The sequence below is a fragment of the Entelurus aequoreus genome, linkage group LG02, assembly GCF_033978785.1.
Source record: "Entelurus aequoreus isolate RoL-2023_Sb linkage group LG02, RoL_Eaeq_v1.1, whole genome shotgun sequence".
NCBI classification, from domain to species: domain Eukaryota; kingdom Metazoa; phylum Chordata; class Actinopteri; order Syngnathiformes; family Syngnathidae; genus Entelurus; species Entelurus aequoreus.
This window is the reverse complement of record NC_084732.1, coordinates 50,407,211-50,426,796: the sequence shown is the minus strand read 5'-3', so window position 1 is coordinate 50,426,796 and position 19,586 is coordinate 50,407,211. Positions and strand designations below refer to the sequence as shown.

Below are 19,586 nucleotides of genomic sequence, written 5' to 3'. Positions count from 1 at the left end.
ACAAAATTATCTGGTCTGATGAGACCAAGATTGAACTCTTTGACGTGAATATCAGGCATCATGTTTGGAGGAAACCAGACACCATTCATCACCAGGCCAATACCGTCCCTACAGTGAAGCATGGTTGTGGCAGCATAATGCTGTGGGGATGTTTTTCAGCAGCAGGAACTAGTCAGGATAGAGGGAAAGATGAACATTCTGGATGAAAACTACCATAACGCTTCTCATCCAACCTGATGGAGCTTGAGAGGTTCTGCAAAGAGGAACGGGCGAAACTGCCTAAAGATAGGTGTGCCAAACTTGTGGCATCAAAAGACTTGAGAAAAAAGAACTTGGGGCTGTAATTGCTGCCAAGGGTGCGTTAAAGTATTAAGCAAATGCTGTAAATACATGTGTATATTTTATTTTATTTTAATATTTTTTTACATTTGCAAACAAAAAAAAGCTTTTCACATTGTCATTATGTGGTATTGCTATGGCTGGACGATTATGACAAAATAAATAATCACAATTGTTTTGATTGATATTGTAATCACAGTTAATAACACAATTATTAATTAGTTTGAAAACATTTGTATTTATTGTACCACCAAAACTCAACTTTAAATATAATTTTAAAAAACGGATAAAAATGAGTAATGAATAAACCACAAGTAAAATAATAATACCAATACACTTAAATAACAATGGCAATATTAAAAATAAACAATACAATTACGTTTTTTCGTTTTAATTGTTTTTAATTCGTTTTTTTATGTTTTACACTTATTCTACCACCATAGTGTGTGCTTTTTGTGTAAAATTAAATATAATTAAATGTAAAAGTTCTCACATTTATTGGTGCAATATATCTCTTGACAGTTTTGGTCGGTGGTGAGCTGCTGCTGTCGTAGTGATGCTCAGCCGTCCATCACTCCTAAGGGGTTTAAGCAGTGGCTAAGGTGTGTGTGTGGAGGGGGGGTGCATATGCAGCCATGGTCTATGGTTTGTGTCTATATATATATATAGGTCTGTAGGCCTGAAGTCGCTCTGCAGGTGGTGGCACAGGAACAGAGTTTATCTTTACAGGTGTTGTTGACACAGAAGGAGTTTGTTCCGTCTTTGCTGCACTGTCCTCGGGTGGAATCTTGAAGCAGCAACCTTGTTATGTCGCAGCCAGAGAAAACAATCAAGGTTAGAATAGTTGTGTTTGAGCGAGCGAAAACAAATTTAAACTTTTCACTCATAATTGTCCATTTCTGATCCTCAAATTCATTCTTCAGGGCAGATAGTCCAATGTTATCCAAAATCACAAAAGTCTTGAGTGTCGAGAGTTCTTCCCACATCCTCCAATCATTTGTGGCAGCTTTAGGGTACTTTGAATGGCTGCTAGTGTCTTCCAATTTGTTGATACACCAAGGCAACGCTTACTCCAATCAGCAGCTGTTCTGTTATCATGGTTCCGAATAGGTGCTCAGTGGCTTAGTACATGCTCAGTGGCCTAGTGGTTAGAGTGTCAGCCCTGAGATCGGTAGGTCGTGAGTTCAAACCCCTGCCGAGTCATACCAAAGACTGTAAAAATGGGACCCATTACCTCCCTGCTTGGCACTCAGCATCAAGGGTTGGAATTGGGGATTAAATCACCAAAAAGGATTCCCGGGCGCTGCTCACTGCTCCCCTCACCTCCCAGGGGGTGAAGGTGATGGGTCAAATGCAGAGGATAATCTCACCACACCTAGTGTGTGTGTGTGAAAATCATTGGTACTTTAACTTCAACTTAAGATATCGTCAACGTCCTCAACTGAAAGGGTCACCAGGCAAGCGGCACTCCTCTTCTCCCAAGAGTCCGTCGTATGTCCAGCAAAAAACGTTCTGACAGGACAGACAGATTCCCCTGAACCCGAGAGCTTGTCAATTGTTGAGAGAAAAGTTGATCAATTCCATTGTTTAGATTTTGGAGAGCAGTGCTAAAAAAAAAGAGGCAACACAAAAAGTTAAACAAGACAGGATGAGACAAAGAGGCAGGCAGGGCAGACACGGAGAGAGGAGGGATTGTGACCGCCCTTGCCAAGAGCCAAGAGAGAAAGTGCAGTCAGGCCGGATGTGGCGCACTCTATTATTGTTAAGCAGGGAAGTATGCTGTGCTTTTGTTCTCAGCTTGACAAGTAAAGAAAGGACTTGATTGTAAATTTCCCTGATATCATTTTGCGTTTATCAGCTGATTCCGTTTTATTGGCCAAAGTGACTGTCCGCGGTTACTTCAACATGGAAATCATATGCCTTACTTTTTTTGTTGTGTTTAGTGATTATTGATTAAGCATACTAGTGCTTTGTCAAATAAAAAGTAACAACCATGATGGCATCCCAAACTTCTAGTAGACGCTGTCTTTTTTCGACTCACACTCTCACTCATCTGTTCCACTGTTACAAGCTCTGCGCGGCCCATTAATTGTTTTCTTTCGATTATTATACTCTTATGATCGTGAGAAGCCATAATCAAAATTGAAATCAAAATTTGATTAAGTGTCTAGCCCTAGGTATTGCGTGTAGAATTTTGTTGACAAAAATGAATTAATTCCAATTTGGACTAAGGTTGTAACATAACACAATGTGAAAAAAGTGAAGTGCTGTAAATACTTTCTGAATACGCTGTACTCACACAGGTGCCTAAAAATGAATATAAATTTTTGTACACAATAAAATACATTTGGCATTTTAACACTTAACTATATGCTAGGTTGTGTCCCCCAGTAACCTGAAAAAAGTCCCCTTTGAATAACCACATTAACAACAATAGCTTAGCCAGAAAAAGGATAGTACTGTATATAGGGATGTCCCACTCTTGATCATATTTGCCTTTTTTAAATGATCGTCTGATGAGCTTCTAAGCCCAGCCAATATTTACCACAGTGTTTACATGGGTAAAGATTGTACTCTAGTGAAAGATTATTTCAAAATGATGCACTCTCAGGGAAACACAATTACATTTTCATATTCCTTGTTACACACATGCAGGAGTTGCATGACTTCCAGGAGAGTCAGTGTCTTGCCAGAACACTGGCTCGAATTTCAGAGCAAGCTGCAATGAATGTGTCGTCTTTTCACCGTGTGAAGCTGTTTCTAAGATACTAATCCTCACTAACATGGCAAAAAAACTTATTTTCTTCCAGTAGCATTATCACTGGAGGACTCAAGGAAAAGGAATGGCTAAGCATGCTACAAACACACACCAAGCAGGATGACACAAGAAGCTAACCGCTAAAGTTTCAATGTTAAGTGAGAGTGATCAATCCAGATGTTGATTCTATTGATACCTAGTATAGTATCAGTATGTAAATAATACTAAAGTGATTAGATGGATGTATTATTTTTCTTGTTCTTATTACAAAATCATTTTTGGTCGTTTTTTTTTATTATGTAAAAACTCAGGGAGTAAGTCTCTGGTTACAGGAAAGCTATGAGGGCAAAACCCTAATGATTTAAATGGGAACCAAAGTAGTTTTTGCTTTTTTTTGTTACTGTTCACTAGCCACGTTATTTGTATGTAGCATTTTAATGCCACACATTTAATACATCATCACTACAATATTAGCAAACACTAAATTTAATATGATAAGCATTCTAAAAATGTATTATTGTGTATACTTTAGTTACATACATGCTACACAATATCGTTAGTTCCATAATCTATTGTCAAAGCATCTGATCCCGAATCAGAGGCCAAAATGTTGATTGGGACATCCCTAATAGATTTACCGCATTTCCTCGAATACAGTCCATCACAATTAACTCAAACCCGGAAAGTATATGATGTTTATTAAATGCAAAGTGTTTTAATCGCTTACGCAGAAGCATCGACATGGCGGAACACAACTACACAGACTTTGCTACGGAGATTTCCCCTCAGAGTAAACAGAGTCGAGCGCTTGGTTTAACTTAATTTTCCCTCGCTTCGTTTCGGTGGAGTCTCGGGGTGCATTAAAGAGCGCACTGCTGTTTTCAGATGGTGACAAGTGTGGACAATATTGGAGATAGACTCATTTGTCTCACACTAAAAGTATACAGCAAAGGAGAAAACTGTTTGATGTTGCTTTTATTTTCTCATACAGCGTCTTTCAGCTGCTGTGACTGAGAGTTAATGATGTGAGGAAACATGCAGCAGGCAATGTGTCGTGAACATTGCTACAACTTGTCTTTAATTTGTTTACTGGGATTTACTTTATCTAGCTGCAACATTTATCAGTGTTCAAATAACATCAATACTAGCTATAATGTTTTGTAATCTCATTGAATTGAACGCAGGATGTGAAGATTGTATATTCGTTGTGATAGGTATCACTCGTGTTTATTTTTCTTGGCCAAACTGTTGCACTGAACCACTAGGAGGCGTTGTTAGAGAAAACAAAGCTTGTTTATTATACTTTATCTTCATTAGCCAAACTGCTTTGAGTTTTATATTGATATCAAAAAGTAAACACCATGTTTTTTTTTACATTACTTGTTTTTTTGTTTTTTCAAAGTTATTACTTAAAAAACATTCATGTGACATAGCATTTTGTTAATGTTTTATTGTGTATGGTTATCAATCAATGAATGTTTATTTATATAGCCCTAAATCACAAGTGTCTCAAAGGGCTGTACAAGCCACAACGACATCCTCGGTACAGAGCCCACATACGGGCAAGGAAAAACTCACCCCAGTGGGACGTCGGTGAATGACTATGAGAAACCTTGGAGAGGACCGCATATGTGGGTAACCCCCCCCCCCCCCCCCCCCCCCCTCTAGGGGAGACCGAAAGCAACGGATGTCGAGTGGGTCTGACATAACATTGTGAAAGTCCAGTCCACAGTGGATCCAACACATCAGCGGGAGTCCAGTCCACAGGAAACCATCCCGAGCGGAGACGGGTCAGCAGCGCAGAGATGTCCCCAACCGATGCACAGGCTAGTGGTTCACCCGGGGTCCCGGCTCTGGACAGCCAGCACTTCATCCATGGCCACCGGACCTATGCAACTCCCCCTCACAAGGGACAGGGGAGAAGAGGAGAGAAGAAAAGAAACGGCAGATCAACTGGTCTAAAAAAAAAAAAGGGGGGGTCTATTTAAAGGCTAGATTATACAAATGAGTTTTAAGATGGGACTTAAATGCTTCTACTGAGGTAGCATCTCTAACTGTTACCAGGAGGGCATTCCAGAGTACTGGAGCCCGAATAGAAAACGCTCTATAGCCCGCAGACTTTTTTTTGGCTCTGGGAATCACTAATAAGCCGGAGTTCTTTGAACGCAGATTTCTTGTCGGGACATATGGTACAATACAATCGGCGAGATAGGCTGGAGCTAAACCGTGTAATATTTTATACGTAAGTAGTAAAACCTTAAAGTCGCATCTTAAGTGCACAGGAAGCCAGTGCAAGTGAGCCAGTATAGGCGTAATATGATCAAACTTTCTTGTTTTTGTCAAAAGCCTTGCAGCCGCATTTTGTACCAACTGTAATCTTTTAATGCTAGACATAGGGAGGCCCGAAAATAATACGTTACAGTAATCGAGACGAGACGTAACGAACGCATGAATAATGATCTCAGCGTCGCTAGTGGACAAGATGGAACGAATTTTAGCGATATTACGGAGATGAAAGAAGGCCGTTTTAGTAACACTCTTAATGTGTGCCTCAAACGAGAGAGTTGGGTCGAAGATAATACCCAGATTCTTTACCGAGTCTCCTTGTTTAATTGTTTGGTTGTCAAATGTTAAGGTGGTATTATTAAATAGATGTTGGTGTCTAGCAGGACCGATAATCAGCATTTCCGTTTTCTTAGCGTTGAGTTGCAAAAAGTTAGCGGACATCCATTGCTTAATTTCATTAAGACACGCCTCCAGCTGACTACAGTCCGGCGTGTTGGTCAGCTTTAGGGGCATGTAGAGTTGAGTGTCATCAGCATAACAGTGAAAGCTAACACCGTACTTGCGTATGATGTCACCCAGCGGCAGCATGTAAATACTAAAGAGTGCAGGGCCAAGAACCGAACCCTGGGGAACTCCGCACGTTACCTTGACATAGTCCGAGGTCACATTGTTATGGGAGACGCACTGCATCCTGTCAGTAAGATAAGAGTTAAACCAAGACAAGGCTAAGTCTGACATACCAATACGTGTTTTGATACGCTCTAATAAAATATTATGATCGACGGTATCGAAAGCGGCGCTAAGATCAAGAAGCAGCAACATAGATGAAGCATCAGAATCCATCGTTAGCAATAGATCATTAGTCATTTTTGCGAGGGCTGTCTCCGTAGAGTGATTTGCCCTGAAACCGGATTGAAAAGGTTCACAGAGATTGTTAGTCACTAAGTGTTCATTTAGCTGCTGTGCAACAATTTTTTCGAGAATTTTGGAAATAAACGGAAGGTGGGAGACCGGTCGGTAGTTTACCATGAGGTCAGGATCGAGGTTAGGTCTTTTGAGCAGAGGATGAATAACCGCTTTTTTGAATGCTAGGGGAACAGTGCCGGAGGAAAGTGATAAGTTTATAATATTTAACACTGATGGACCTAATAATACAAACAGTTCCTTGGTAAGTTTCCCAGGAAGTGGGTCAAGTAAACATGTTGTTTGTTTTATCCCACTTACACGCTGTAATAATTCCTCTAATGTTATTTCATCAAAAATAGAGAGACTATTTTGGAGGGCAGTGTCCGTCGTATATACAGTCGTATTTGTGTTAATAGAACCCAGTTGTAGCTGGGATGCGTTGTCTTTAATCTCCTTTCTAATGAGTTCAATTTTCTTATTAAAGAAATTCATAAAATCATCTGCCGAGTGGGTGGAGCTACTGGGAGGAGTCCCTTGTTGGGTTAGCGATGCTACTGTACTAAACAGAAATTTAGGATCGTTTTTGTTGAGGCGGATGAGATTTGAGTAGTATTTAGCTTTAGCTAAGGTAAGCATGCGTTTATAAGTTATTAAACTATCACTCCATGCTTGATGGAAAACCTCAAGTTTAGTCGCGCGCCATTTGCGTTCCAGTTTTCTACATGATAATTTATGAGCTCTAATTTCTTCTGTAAACCATGGGGTGCGCCTTTTAGGGGCCCTTTTTTGCTTTAGCGGTGCTATACTATCAATAATTTCGCGCAAGGCATCGTCAAAGTTGTTAGTGAGGTTATCAATAGAGCCGACATAATTTGGGAATGGTGCCATTACCGAAGGCAGTAGGTCAGCAAGAGTCATCGTTGTGGCAGCATTAATGTTGCGGCCGCTATAGCAGTTATTATTATTATTAGCTTGTTGACAAAGAGTCAAAACTTCAAATTTTATAAGGTAATGATCGGACATTACTTTAGTATATGGAAGTATCATAACTTTGGAGGTGGTGACACCCCTGACAAGCACTAGATCTATTGTATTACCGTTGCGATGCGTGGGTTCATGTATTATTTGTGTAAGACCACAGCTATCAATTATGGTTTGGAGCGCCACGCACTGAGGGTCCGATGGGGTATTCATATGGATATTAAAGTCCCCCATTATGATTATATTGTCGGCGTGCGTCACTAGATCAGCAACGAACTCTGAGAATTCACTGATAAAGTCCGAATAGGGCCCAGGGTAAATAACAGCCAGGTCGAGAGGTAGCGGTGTGACAGACCTCATAGTAAGCACCTCAAACGATTTATATTTATTATTTAGGTTAGGGGTAAGGTTGAAATTTTCATTGTATATTAGTGCGACACCCCCTCCCCTTTTAAGAGGGCGGGCAACATGCGCATTCGTATAGTTAGGAGGAGATGCCTCATTGAGCGCAAAAAATTCGTCCGGTTTGAGCCAGGTTTCGCTAAGACCAATGACGTTAAGATTGTTGTCTCTAATGACCTCATTAACCAATAACGCCTTATGAGACAATGATCTTATGTTTAAAAAGCCCATATTATAGGTATTGGGCTGTTTTGACGAGTTTTTGTTAAGATTATCCGTAGTGGCAATATTAACAATGTTGCGTTTATTATGCGTAGTGCACTTTAAATAGTTTCGACCATATCTAGGAATTGATATGACGGGAATTTTCCGATTGTTTGCTTGGTGCTGCAATAGACTGGACATATCATAATTTGCCACCTCAGTAGAATGCATGTCCACCTCTGACACAGACACAACAGAAAAAACATTATGTGAATTGTGTATTATTCTAAGAGAATTGCTATGCGTACATGGATTATCCAGCCTGGCGCTGGCTAGTTCTAGCTTAACTGACTCCTCACCCGGACTAACAGACATTGTAATTGCCTGTGACCGGGCTTAATTCCTATACGACCTATTTCTGCTAAAACTCTTAATGGATTTGTCCTGATACAGCATCTACACATAAATGTATATAACTTAAAATAAATATCTCCCTCCATCAATATGTAAAAATAGAAATAAAGGCGTCATGTAATGAGAAAAAATGACACGTTGATACTATTATTGAACAAAAAAAAATGTGTCTTTAAATATATGGATAACGTGTATCTATAGCCATTAGACATTACAAATTACATGACGGCGTCACGTTCGCACCACACCCCAACTCAGTTTTACCTAACATACTGGTAATCAGAATCAGAATAGTTTTTATTGCCATTGTTTGAGAACGGGTTCAAAAACTAGGAATTTTTCTTGGTGCAATCGTTCAACATAAAACACATATAACACATACAGTATTTGGTAATAAAAAGAGCTGTAACTGAGCTATCAGATCTTGTTATTGTTCATGTGCCTGATGGCCGAGGGGAAAAAACTGTTCAGGTGGCGGGAGGTGTGGGTCTGGATGGACTGTAGTCTCCTGCCTGAGGGGAGAGGGGAGAATAGTTTGTGTCCAGGGTGACAAGAGTCAGCTGTGATCCGACCCACACGCCTCCTGGTCCTGGAGGAGAACAGGTCCTGGAGGGATGGGAGCTTGCAGCCAATCACCTTCTCAGCAGCACGTACGATGCGCTGCAGTCGATGCTTATCCTGGACTGTGGCGCCGGGGAACCACACGGTGATGGAGGAGGTGAGGATGGACTCGATGATGGCTGAGTAAAACTGCACCAGTATCTCGGTCGGCACCTTAAGTTTCCTCGGCTGCCGCAGGAAGTACATCCTCTGCTGGGCCTTCTTGATGAAGGAGCTGATGGTCGGCTCCCACTTGAGGTCTTGGGTGGTGGTGGTGCCCAAGAAACGGAAGGAGTCCACAATGGAGACTGGGGTGGGAGAGTCAATCAGGGTGAGGGGGGATGGTGGGGCTGTGACTTTCCTGAAGTCCATGATCATCTCCACTGTTTTCTGGGCGTTCAGCTCCAGGTTGTTGAGGCTGCACCAGGACGCCAGCCTGTCCACCTCTCCTGTATGCGGACTCATCGCCATCCGAGATGAGACCGATGAGGTGATGTCATCCGCAAACTTGAGCAGCTTTACGGACTGGTGACTGGAGGTGCAGCAGTTTGTATACAGGGAGAAGAGCCAGGGGGAAAGTACACAGCCCTGAGGAGTACCAGTGTTCGTGGTTCGACTGTCCGAGACAATCTTCCCCAGCCGCACGTGCTGTCTTCGGTCTGTCAGGAAGTCATTGATCCAACTGCAGAGGGAGTCGGGCACGCTGAGCTGGTAGAGCTTGTCTCGTAGCAGTCCACAAACAGGAACCTAGCGTAGGTTCCTGGGGAGTCCAGATGCTCCAGGATGAAGTGGAGGGCCAGGTTCACTGCATCATCCACAGATCTGTTGGCTCCTGTAGGCGAACTGCAGTGGGTCCAGGAGGGGGGCGGTGATGTCCTTGAGGTGGGGCAGGACCTGCGCTCAAAGGACTTAATGACCACAGACGTCAGCGCAACCGGCCTGTAGTCATTAAGTCCTGTGATCTGTGCTTTCTTGGGGACATGGACAATGGTGGAGGTCTTAAAGCAGGACGGCACGCGGCTTTGCTCCAGAAAGGTGTTAAAAATGTCAGTGAAGACAGGAGCCAGCTGATCCGCGCAGTGTCTGAGAGTGGAGGGGGAGACACCATCTGGCCCGGGGGCCTTCCGTGTATTCAGCTTCAAGAACTGCCGGCATACATCCTCCTTTCGGATGGAGAGGGCCTTTAAAGTCCTGTGATGTTCTTGGAGTCCTTTAAATCCTTTAATGAAGTGCTGGCGTTGGTGGGGAGGGTGATGGTGGGGGGAGCAGAGCTTTGATGAGCTGAAGGCCGTTCATGACGACAGTAATGTATGTTGAGGCCCTGAGCGAGAGTCCGGTCATTCAGGGCCTGGGGGGCTTTGGGCTTATAGTTCGTAAGGGCCCTTAGTCCTCTCCAGGGGCGGCGTGGCGAAGTTGGTAGGGTGGCCGTGCCAGCAATCGGAGGGTTGCTGGTTACTGGGGTTCAATCCCCACCTTCTATCATCCTAGTCACGTCCGTTGTGTCCTTGGGCAAGACACTTCACCCTTGCTCCTGATGGCTGCTGGTTAGCGCCTTGCATGGCAGCTCCCGCCATCAGTGTGTGAATGTGTATGTGAATGTGTGTGTGAATGGGTGAATGTGGAAATACTGTCAAAGCGCTTTGAGTACCTTGAAGGTAGAAAAACGCTATAAAAGTATAACCCATTTATCATTTATCTCCAAACGGCCGCAGAGTCATTGGAGCGGAACTGTTCCTGTAGACGGTTAGAGTACACAGATTTAGCTTTCTCCACTTCCCTGTTGAAGTGGTACTTCGCTTCTCTGTAGGTACTCCGGTCCCCGCTTCTCCACGCAGCCTCCTTCTTCTTGTGCAGCTATCGGAGTTTGGGTGTGAACCAGGGCTTGTCGTTGTTATAACAACCTGGTGCACGTTGGAATGATGCGCGCCTCATTGAACTGAATGTATGAGGTCACAGTGTCCGTATACTCGTCCAGATTGTCCGTGGCCGCTCCAATTGCCTCCCAGTCTGTCGTCTCCAAACATGCGCGCAGCTCCTCCACAGCCTCAGCGGTGAAACACATAATAGTCCTCATAACAGGTTTAGCCAGTTTCAGTCTCTGTCTGTATGAAGGGATTAAGTGCACCATCACGTGATCTGATAGTCCGAGAGCAGCGCGCGGGACTGCATGGTATGCCTTGCTTGTTGTAGTGTAACAGTGATCCAAAGTGTTCTCCTTTCTGGTCGGGCATTTAATAAACTGCCTATACTTGGGTAATTCCTGGCTCAAATTTCCCTTGTTAAAGTCACCAAGTACGATAACAAGAGAGTCCGGAAAAGACCGTTCCACATGTAAGATCTGGCCTGCAAGCGTGCGCTGAGCGTCATGCACGTCCGCGCTTGGCGGTATATGGACAGCCACCAGTATGAATGAAACAATCTCACGCGGTGAGTAAAAAGGCTTACAGTGAATGAAAAGATATTCCAGAGCAGGAGAGCAGTGTTGGGATATCACCGTCACGTCCGTACACCAGCTGTTGTTGATGAAGAAGCAGACTCCTCCGCCTCTTGTTTTTCCGGAGAGCCCCGCGTCTCGGTCCGCGCGGAGAAGATGAAAGCCCTCCAGTTGAACCGCGCTGTCCGGGACACTCGCGCTCAGCCACGTCTCCGTGAAGCACAAAACACAAGATGAAGAAAAGTCCTTGTTTCTTCTCATCAGCAACGCTAGCTCTTCCATCTTTTTGTCAAGTGAGCGGACGTTGGAGAGAAAGATGGCAGGTAAGGGCGTGCGTAATCCCCGTCTGCGGAGACGGACAAGGGTGCCCGCTCGCTTTCCTCTTCGGTGCGGTTTCCCTCTTTTGATCAAAAAATGGACCAAATCCGCAGCTGACGCTAAGATGACCGGTAATAGTCCGTAGGGGTGATGGATCTGATGTTCAGTAGCTCTTCGCGGGTGTAAGAGCACGCGGAAACACAATTTACGCACAAAAACAAACAAAACAGAGCGCACGAGGCAGCCGTGATCGGCGCCATGATGATCAAAGGGTAATCAATAATCGTGATTTCAATATCGATAAAAATTATCCTAATTATTATTTTGGCCATAGTAATGCAGTCTTATGTATAAAACTAGATCTCATACATGAACACTATTTTTATCTATATGGACATAAAGTGCAGTTATGTCTTATGGCCATCGGGTGCCATCTTTCAAAATTCTTACATTAGTTTTTATTTTTGTATCTCTTATATTCATAAAGTGCTATCTTGCACAATTTTCACATTTATTTTATTTATTTATATATATTTTTGCCATATTACTTTGTTTATAATGTTTTTGTTGCTTTTATATACACATTCAATTTCTACTTGAGGTCCATGATAGATAGATAGATAGATAGATAGTACTTTATTGATTCCTTCAGGAGAGTTCCCTCAGGAAAATGAAACAGTGTTTTTATCTACAATAATGTTTGTTTTACAAAGAAAATAATTTTGAATGTGTTTGTTTTTTTAAATACAATTTTGAGCACATTTAAAAATACCGCGATAATGATAACCATGATAAGACATCCCTAATATATATATATATATATATATATATATATATATATATATATATATATATATATACACAGTACAGTACAGGCCAGAAGTTTGGACACACCTTCTCATTTCAATGCGTTTTTTTTCTTTTTTCAAGACTTTTTACCTTGTAGATTGTCATTGAAGGCATCAAAACTATGACACCAGTGAAGTGAAAACCATTTCAGGTGACTACCTTTTGAAGCTCATCGAGAGAATGTCAAGAGTGTGCAAAGAAGTAATCAGATCAAAGTGTGGCTATTTTGAAGAAACTAGAATATAAAACATGTTTTCAGTTATTTCACCTTTTTTTGTTAAGTACACAACTCCACATGTGTTTATACATAATTGTTATGCCTTCAGTGACAATCTACAATGTAAATGGTCATGAAAATAAAGAAAACGCATTGAAAAGAAGGTGTGTCCAAACTTTTGGCCTGTACTGTATATGTGTATATATGTATATGTATATATACTGTATGTATGTGTATATATGTATGTATATATGTATATGTATGTATATATGTATATGTATGTTTATATATATATATGTGTGTATATATGTATGTACATGTATATTTGTATATATTTGCATATACTGTATGTATTTGTTTATATTTGTGTGTGTGTTGTATTGTATTGTATTGACATTTATATCTGATGTCATAGTACAGCCATCTAGTGGGGAAAATAAGGCATTCATATGAGGTAAAGAAATTATTCGCTCAATCGATTGATTACTTGAGGCACAGCATTAGAGCTAATTCTACTTCTAAGGAAATACAGTACATCTATTTATAGCTTGTTTGTTGTTGTTTCTGTACCATGTATTCCCTCTGTAATTCTAGTTATGAAAACATGGATTTCATGGTCCTGCCCTTGTTTTTTCTCCTCCAGAAATACTTCTTAGCATCTCTGGATCGGGCAAAAGCTGAGGGCGAACACGACGAGCACTACTACAACGCCATTTCTGTTACCACGTCTTACAACCTGGCCCGTCTGTATGAGGCCATGTGTGAATTCCATGAAGCAGAGAAGCTCTACAAGAACATCCTAAGAGAGCATCCTAACTATGTGGACTGTAAGCATGTCAACCAGTAACTGTCCACCATGCAGCTGAAAATTGTTTGCATGCCAATCATTGTTTTTGGCTTCATAGGCTATTTGCGTCTGGGTGCAATGGCACGTGACAAAGGCAATTTCTACGAAGCTTCTGACTGGTTCAAAGAGGCCCTGCAGATTAATCAGGTATCTTTGTCAAGACGGACAACATATTTTTGCCTCTTTGACTCTTTTTACTTCAGCACTTTCTGTTGTTGTTCGTTGCAGGATCACCCAGACGCCTGGTCCCTCATAGGGAACCTTCATTTGGCCAAACAGGAGTGGGGACCGGGACAAAAGAAGTTTGAGCGTATTCTGAAGCAGCCGTCCACTCAGAACGACACCTACTCCATGTTGGCTTTGGGCAACGTGTGGCTGCAGACCCTTCATCAGCCCACTAGAGACAGAGAGAAGGTGCAAACACAAAAATACCTGAACTTTGCCTCATTAGTTTATTTAATTGATGTTTGCTTACAAACTAAACAAACCCTGGTTAGAAGACGATACGTCTTTTTCACAACAACAATTTAGTTTAAAAAAGAATTACGACCAAATGTCAAAAAGACCAAATTTATCTTTTTTTATCATCATGTTTTCACTCTGTTACTGATAGATTGCAATAGAAACATGCAATAAAACTTTATTTACATTGTGCTTTTCAAGCACAGGCAAGTTACAACACAAAGTGTTTTACACTCGTAAAAGTAGAAGAAGAAAATACCCATGCACACAACACAAAGACATGATCAAAAACTATTTTTTTAAAGAAAATATGAAAACATACTGTGGGATTGGCATTAAAAGAATAGGGATTTCACATATTGTAGGAGGTGCATAGCATTGTTTGTCCTAGTTGGAGGTCTGGTCAGCTAAGTGTTAGCCTAGCTGTGTGTATAAGAATGTGTCTCTTTCCCTTCTTCACAGGAAAAGAGACACCAGGATCGTGCCTTGGCCATATACAAACAAGTCCTACGGAATGACTCCAAGAACCTTTACGCTGCGAACGGCATTGGTGTGGCTTCTTTTCTCAATGATAAAACATCATGGTTGTGGAAATTCGATTAAGGAGGAATGCTCTGTTCCCAGGTGCCGTCCTGGCCCATAAGGGTTACTTCAGAGAAGCCCGGGACGTGTTTGCCCAGGTGAGGGAAGCCACAGCAGACATCAGCGACGTGTGGTTGAACCTGGCTCACATCTACGTGGAGCAGAAGCAGTACATCAGTGCTGTGCAGATGGTAAGACACCCTTCTTTAACAAACGTGTCCGTACATTTCTTATGAGCGCATTTCTCCCATGCAGTATGAGAACTGCTTGAAGAAGTTTTACAAACACCAGAACACAGAGGTCCTGCTCTACTTGGCACGAGCTCTCTTCAAATGTGGGAAACTTCAGGAGTGCAAGCAGATGCTGCTCAAGGTTAATCATTTTATTACTCAATATGTGCCTCTTAACAGGGAAGATTTAAACTTGTTTTTCTTTTGTGTGTTTGTGCTTGTAATCAGGCACGCCACGTAGCTCCCAGCGACACTGTGCTCATGTTCAACGTGGCCCTGGTGCTTCAGCGGCTTGCCACTGTAGTGCTGAAAGATGAGAAGAGCAACCTGAAGGCTGTGCTGAGTGCCGTCAAAGAGCTGGAACTGGCTCACAGGTAGCATTCAGTATTTCTTCCTAACATAATGAACTCCGCTTTACTTGAAGACTTCAACTTATTTATTCATTACTAATAATTTTTACAAAATGGAATAAAAAATCAGGCATCCGAGATGTCTGCTATTTAACAAATTTTTGCTGTTTTTCTAGCCAAAGTGGTATTTTTTTTAGATTTCCATTTAAAACCGCTAACTCGGCCACACAGTAGGCCTAGTGCAGCCTGCGCTAACTAGTGTGTCCACACTGTCAAAATATATCTTATTATTTTGTTCTAACATGTGGACACTTGCCTCTAGCATGGAGAACCTCTCTAAGAGAATTGTGCAATTGTTACACAAAGCCATACTTGCCCTTATGTCGGAGTGGTAATGTTTTCAGAGCTAGCGAAGCTAGGCTGCGATGAAAAATCAGCTTGAATGCCTTAAATGATTCAAAATATGTCGAGTATGTGCCACGTTATTGTATAGGTTCACTCGTGAGGCGGTAAAGAGGGTGAAAGCAGTCAGTAGATGGGGGGAAAGGATATCGTAAGTCTTAAGTGTATGGATCCTCTGTGCCACACACTAACTATCACTATCACTGTGTTGTCTACTTTTAGGTATTTTAGTTACTTGAGCAAAGCTGGAGACAAGATGAGATTTGATCTTGCACACGCTGCTTCTGAAGCCAGGTTTGTTATTACACACTCTCTCTTCTTTCTCTCCCCCTTCAGAAAGCATTTAAAGACAGTAGGTAAACAATTAAATGAAATGAGCTCTGCTTCTTACTACTCTTATGCGCGCATGTTGAATTGAAAGTGTAAACGTGTTGTGTAACTTGTACAAATACAGTACACCATTACTATTTTCTTGGAGGAATACCTTTCTCACAGTGTCAATCAAAGCTGTCCTTATTTATCTTTGTGAAGGCAAAATTCTTATTACATATCAATAGATTGTGCAGTAACTTTGCCGTTTTGATACAATGTGCCCATCTGCATTTTCTATGTCGACTTGTTCAGTAAACCACTTCATATAGTACTGTACTATAAATGTATATTCAGATTCAGAAAACTTTATTCATCCCTGTAGCAGCAACAGAAAAGGGAGGGCAATCAAACAGTTAAGAATATAATACAACATAAATAGAGTACAGACACTAATATACACAACTTAAGGCAGCTGGTGGTTCTGTTAATACAGAAAAATTGTACTTCAACTCTGTGACACAGCTCTTAACTCAAAACACTTGTATCTCAAATAATTTCCTATGTAATTTAATTGGTGCTTGACCCCCCCAAAACAGCACCATATTAACATGTAACATGACTTAAAAAAACATTTAGTTAAGAAATATTGTATAAGAACTACAATGGAATGTAGTATGACGACTACAGTAGTTTTTATAAAATAATGTTATAACAATGCATTGGAGAGTGCACTTCTACGGTATCTCCTTCCAGCTGCGTCTTCGTTAAACACACCATCAGCAGCTTGTCCATATTTACATGGATAAATGTCTGCTGTTTAGATATTATTGTAACATTCTTGGCTGGCGTTGGACTCATTCTGCTTCAGTATGGTGCAGAATCGCATCGCCAAGTTGGTGACACATTCAGCCATAATTTTGATGATTTATTTCTTTAATTCAATAAATAGCATTCACACTCACTTTCTTCCTAATTTCCATGGTTGAAAAACTAAGTTATGTCCATCTCTAGCTATAAGCTAATAGTAGCAAGTATGACCAGGTGTTTTGGGCGTGGTCCACTGTGACATTTGTTACAACAAATCATGGCGGGAAGCTTGTCACTCAAATGTTTGCTTGCAACTTAAAGCTCTTATCTCAAAACGCTCTTAAGTTGGGCTACACTGTATAAGAGTGAAGGTGTCCATATTGCACACAGGTATATTCTAATAGTCAATTAGTGCAGTGTCGTATTTAATTTTCCATGTGTTGCATTGTGTGCCTTGTGAAACCTTCAGGCAGTGCTCAGATCTGCTGAGTCAGGCGCAGTACCACGTAGCGAGGGCCAGGAAGCAGGACGAGGAGGACAAGGAACTGCGTGCCAAACAAGAACAAGAGAGGGACCTTCTGCGCCAACAGATGCTAAAAGAGCAGGTGCGTGACTGTTGGCCATGATAGCAATGGAGGCCATGTTGACCTATGCCCTCTTTGGAACGCTTCAGGAGGACAGAAGGAACAGAGAGGCTGAAGAACAGAAGAAGCTGCTGGAACAAAGAGCTTTGTTTGTGGAGAAGACCAAGAACCTGCTCACCTTCGCCGAGGGCTCCAAGGAGGCATCCAAGGAGAAGAAGAAGGGAGGAGGTGGTGGACGTGTGAGTGGCAGCACACACACACACACACACACACACACACACACACACACACACACACACACACACACACACACACACACACTCTGGTTGACAACACTTGTCCTCCGTGGCCTCTCAGCGTAAGAAAGGAGGCGACATGGACGAGTTTGTCAACGACGACTCCGACGAGGACCTGCCCGTCAAGAAGAGGAGGAGGAAGGTGGACAGCGGCAGCGAGCAGGACGAGAACGAGGACGGAGAGAAGAAGTCGCGCAAGAAGAAGAGGAGGTGAGTGTTACCATCATCTGGCAAGAGTCTTCCAAGGGTCCATGAAGACGAGCGATGCTGAGTTTGCGGTTGTGGTGTCGCAGAGCTCCGAGAGACGACAGGGACAGTGATGACGAGGAAGGAGGAGCTCAACCCAAGAAGCAGCGCAAAATCAAAGAGCGCAAGAAGATTGAAAAGGTATTTTTTTTGTTCAAAGTAGAGTGGAAAGTGTGCAAGCTGATCTCATCAGCACTTTGGCAATGAAGCTGAATAGGAATTAATCTTACAAATTACATACAAAAAGTGAAATGTTACAAGTTTGGGACCTTTTAGCTGCGATGCAGCAGTACTAACCCCTCCTCCACTGCGCTGCACCTACAATCCTCTTACTGTCACGTTAGAGCACAATTAATTCATCAAAACAATCACTATTGATTGCAATATTAAAGGATAATATTAATAGTCCCTATGCACCAAAATTATTTATTTTAGCGAGCTCCATTCATTGTGAAGGTTAAAATGTTGTAAGTTCCTCTAAATATTACTATTTTTTTAAATTATTGGTTAATGATAGGAATAGTACTTGAAAGTCACAAAAGAAAAACAAGATTTTTTTAAGGTGCCATTTGATAGGACTTTTGAGGTCCAGTTTTGCCAGATGTACAAAAGTCATCATTTTTTCATAACTATCATATTTGTAAGATCATTTCACCCTTTGTACGATCAATAATTACAAATGTCCCTTAATGTTCAGTGCGTGGTTGTTAGCAAGCACAAACAGGAAGCATCATGTATGATGTTGTGTATTATGTCACATGTCTCATTACAGCCAGGTGAGGGCGCTGTCCTTTGTCCAACATTTAAAATGTACACATGGTTTTGTACTGTTCCCTCAATACTTTTCCTCAAAATATGAGACTTTGAAGCCTCTGGTAGGATAATGAGTCATTTCCCACCTGGCAACATCATCTTCTAGAATTGTCTGAGGTATGAAAATGCTGATGAAATCCTCCATTTAATGAACGTCTCGTACGTCTTTGTCTTTTTTAGGCCCAGCTTGAGCGTCCTCCACCTTCTCTCAAAGGAAAGATCAAGTCAAAGGCGATCATCTCGTCCTCCGAGTCTTCCTCCGATGAGGATGGCCTAAAAATAGCGGAGGACAGGTAAGCCGCGTTGGAAGTCACGTACATACGAGTGGGAGGAGCTTCTGACAAGTCTACTTCCTCAGAAACCAAAGAGACAGCGGTTCCGGTTCTGACGACGACGATGGCGGCAACCACAGGAAGCGCATCGCATCCGACAGCGACTCAGACGGCGGGAGGAACCGTTCCGCCAGCGAGGCAGCCAGCCCTCAGCGCTCGGCAGCCAGCCCTCAGCGCTCGGCAGGTTCCGGCAACGACGACGACTCCGGCAGCGACCGTCCAGTGACAAAGAGGAGGGCGCAGCAGCAGTCCGACTCGGAGCAGTCTGACAATGAGAGCAAGAGGTCCGCGTCAGACGAGTCCCGGCCCGCATCACCCGTTGCCGTGTCGGAGCGGGAATCGGAGCCTGGATCGGACAATGAGGGCTCTCCTCGTCGCTCTGACAACGGATCAGGACCTGAGGCGTCCAACAATGACGATGACAGTGATTAAACCCCACCAAATTTTCTCACTTTAGTCCACACTTTATCTCAAAACTAGTGTACTTTTTTTTTTACTTTATTATCCTCTTTATTTCTATAAATGTTATTTTTCAAACTAGTTTTGTCAGAACAATTGTCATGTCAGGGGGGAAAGTTAATTTTAAAGTCAGCATCTATTAAATTACTTTGTGCT

At 42.2% G+C, this 19,586-nt stretch overlaps 1 protein-coding gene across 2 annotated transcripts in view; it reads left to right on the top strand.

Annotated features, from left to right (window-relative positions):
- Positions 1-19,574, top strand: part of ctr9 (CTR9 homolog, Paf1/RNA polymerase II complex component) — a 29,564-nt gene extending 9,990 nt beyond the window's left edge. For both annotated transcript variants that reach the window (XM_062028636.1, XM_062028627.1), the window contains 14 exons: positions 13,352-13,535; positions 13,614-13,702; positions 13,784-13,969; positions 14,480-14,567; positions 14,642-14,790; positions 14,855-14,971; positions 15,058-15,203; positions 15,804-15,875; positions 17,170-17,305; positions 17,374-17,523; positions 17,642-17,790; positions 17,874-17,967; positions 18,820-18,932; positions 18,998-19,574. In XM_062028636.1, the coding sequence (XP_061884620.1) occupies positions 13,352-13,535; positions 13,614-13,702; positions 13,784-13,969; positions 14,480-14,567; positions 14,642-14,790; positions 14,855-14,971; positions 15,058-15,203; positions 15,804-15,875; positions 17,170-17,305; positions 17,374-17,523; positions 17,642-17,790; positions 17,874-17,967; positions 18,820-18,932; positions 18,998-19,403 (2,079 nt within the window). In that variant the 3' untranslated portion in view covers positions 19,404-19,574. The remainder of the gene's footprint in view (positions 1-13,351; positions 13,536-13,613; positions 13,703-13,783; positions 13,970-14,479; positions 14,568-14,641; positions 14,791-14,854; positions 14,972-15,057; positions 15,204-15,803; positions 15,876-17,169; positions 17,306-17,373; positions 17,524-17,641; positions 17,791-17,873; positions 17,968-18,819; positions 18,933-18,997) is intronic.
- Positions 19,575-19,586: the final 12 nt, after the last annotated feature.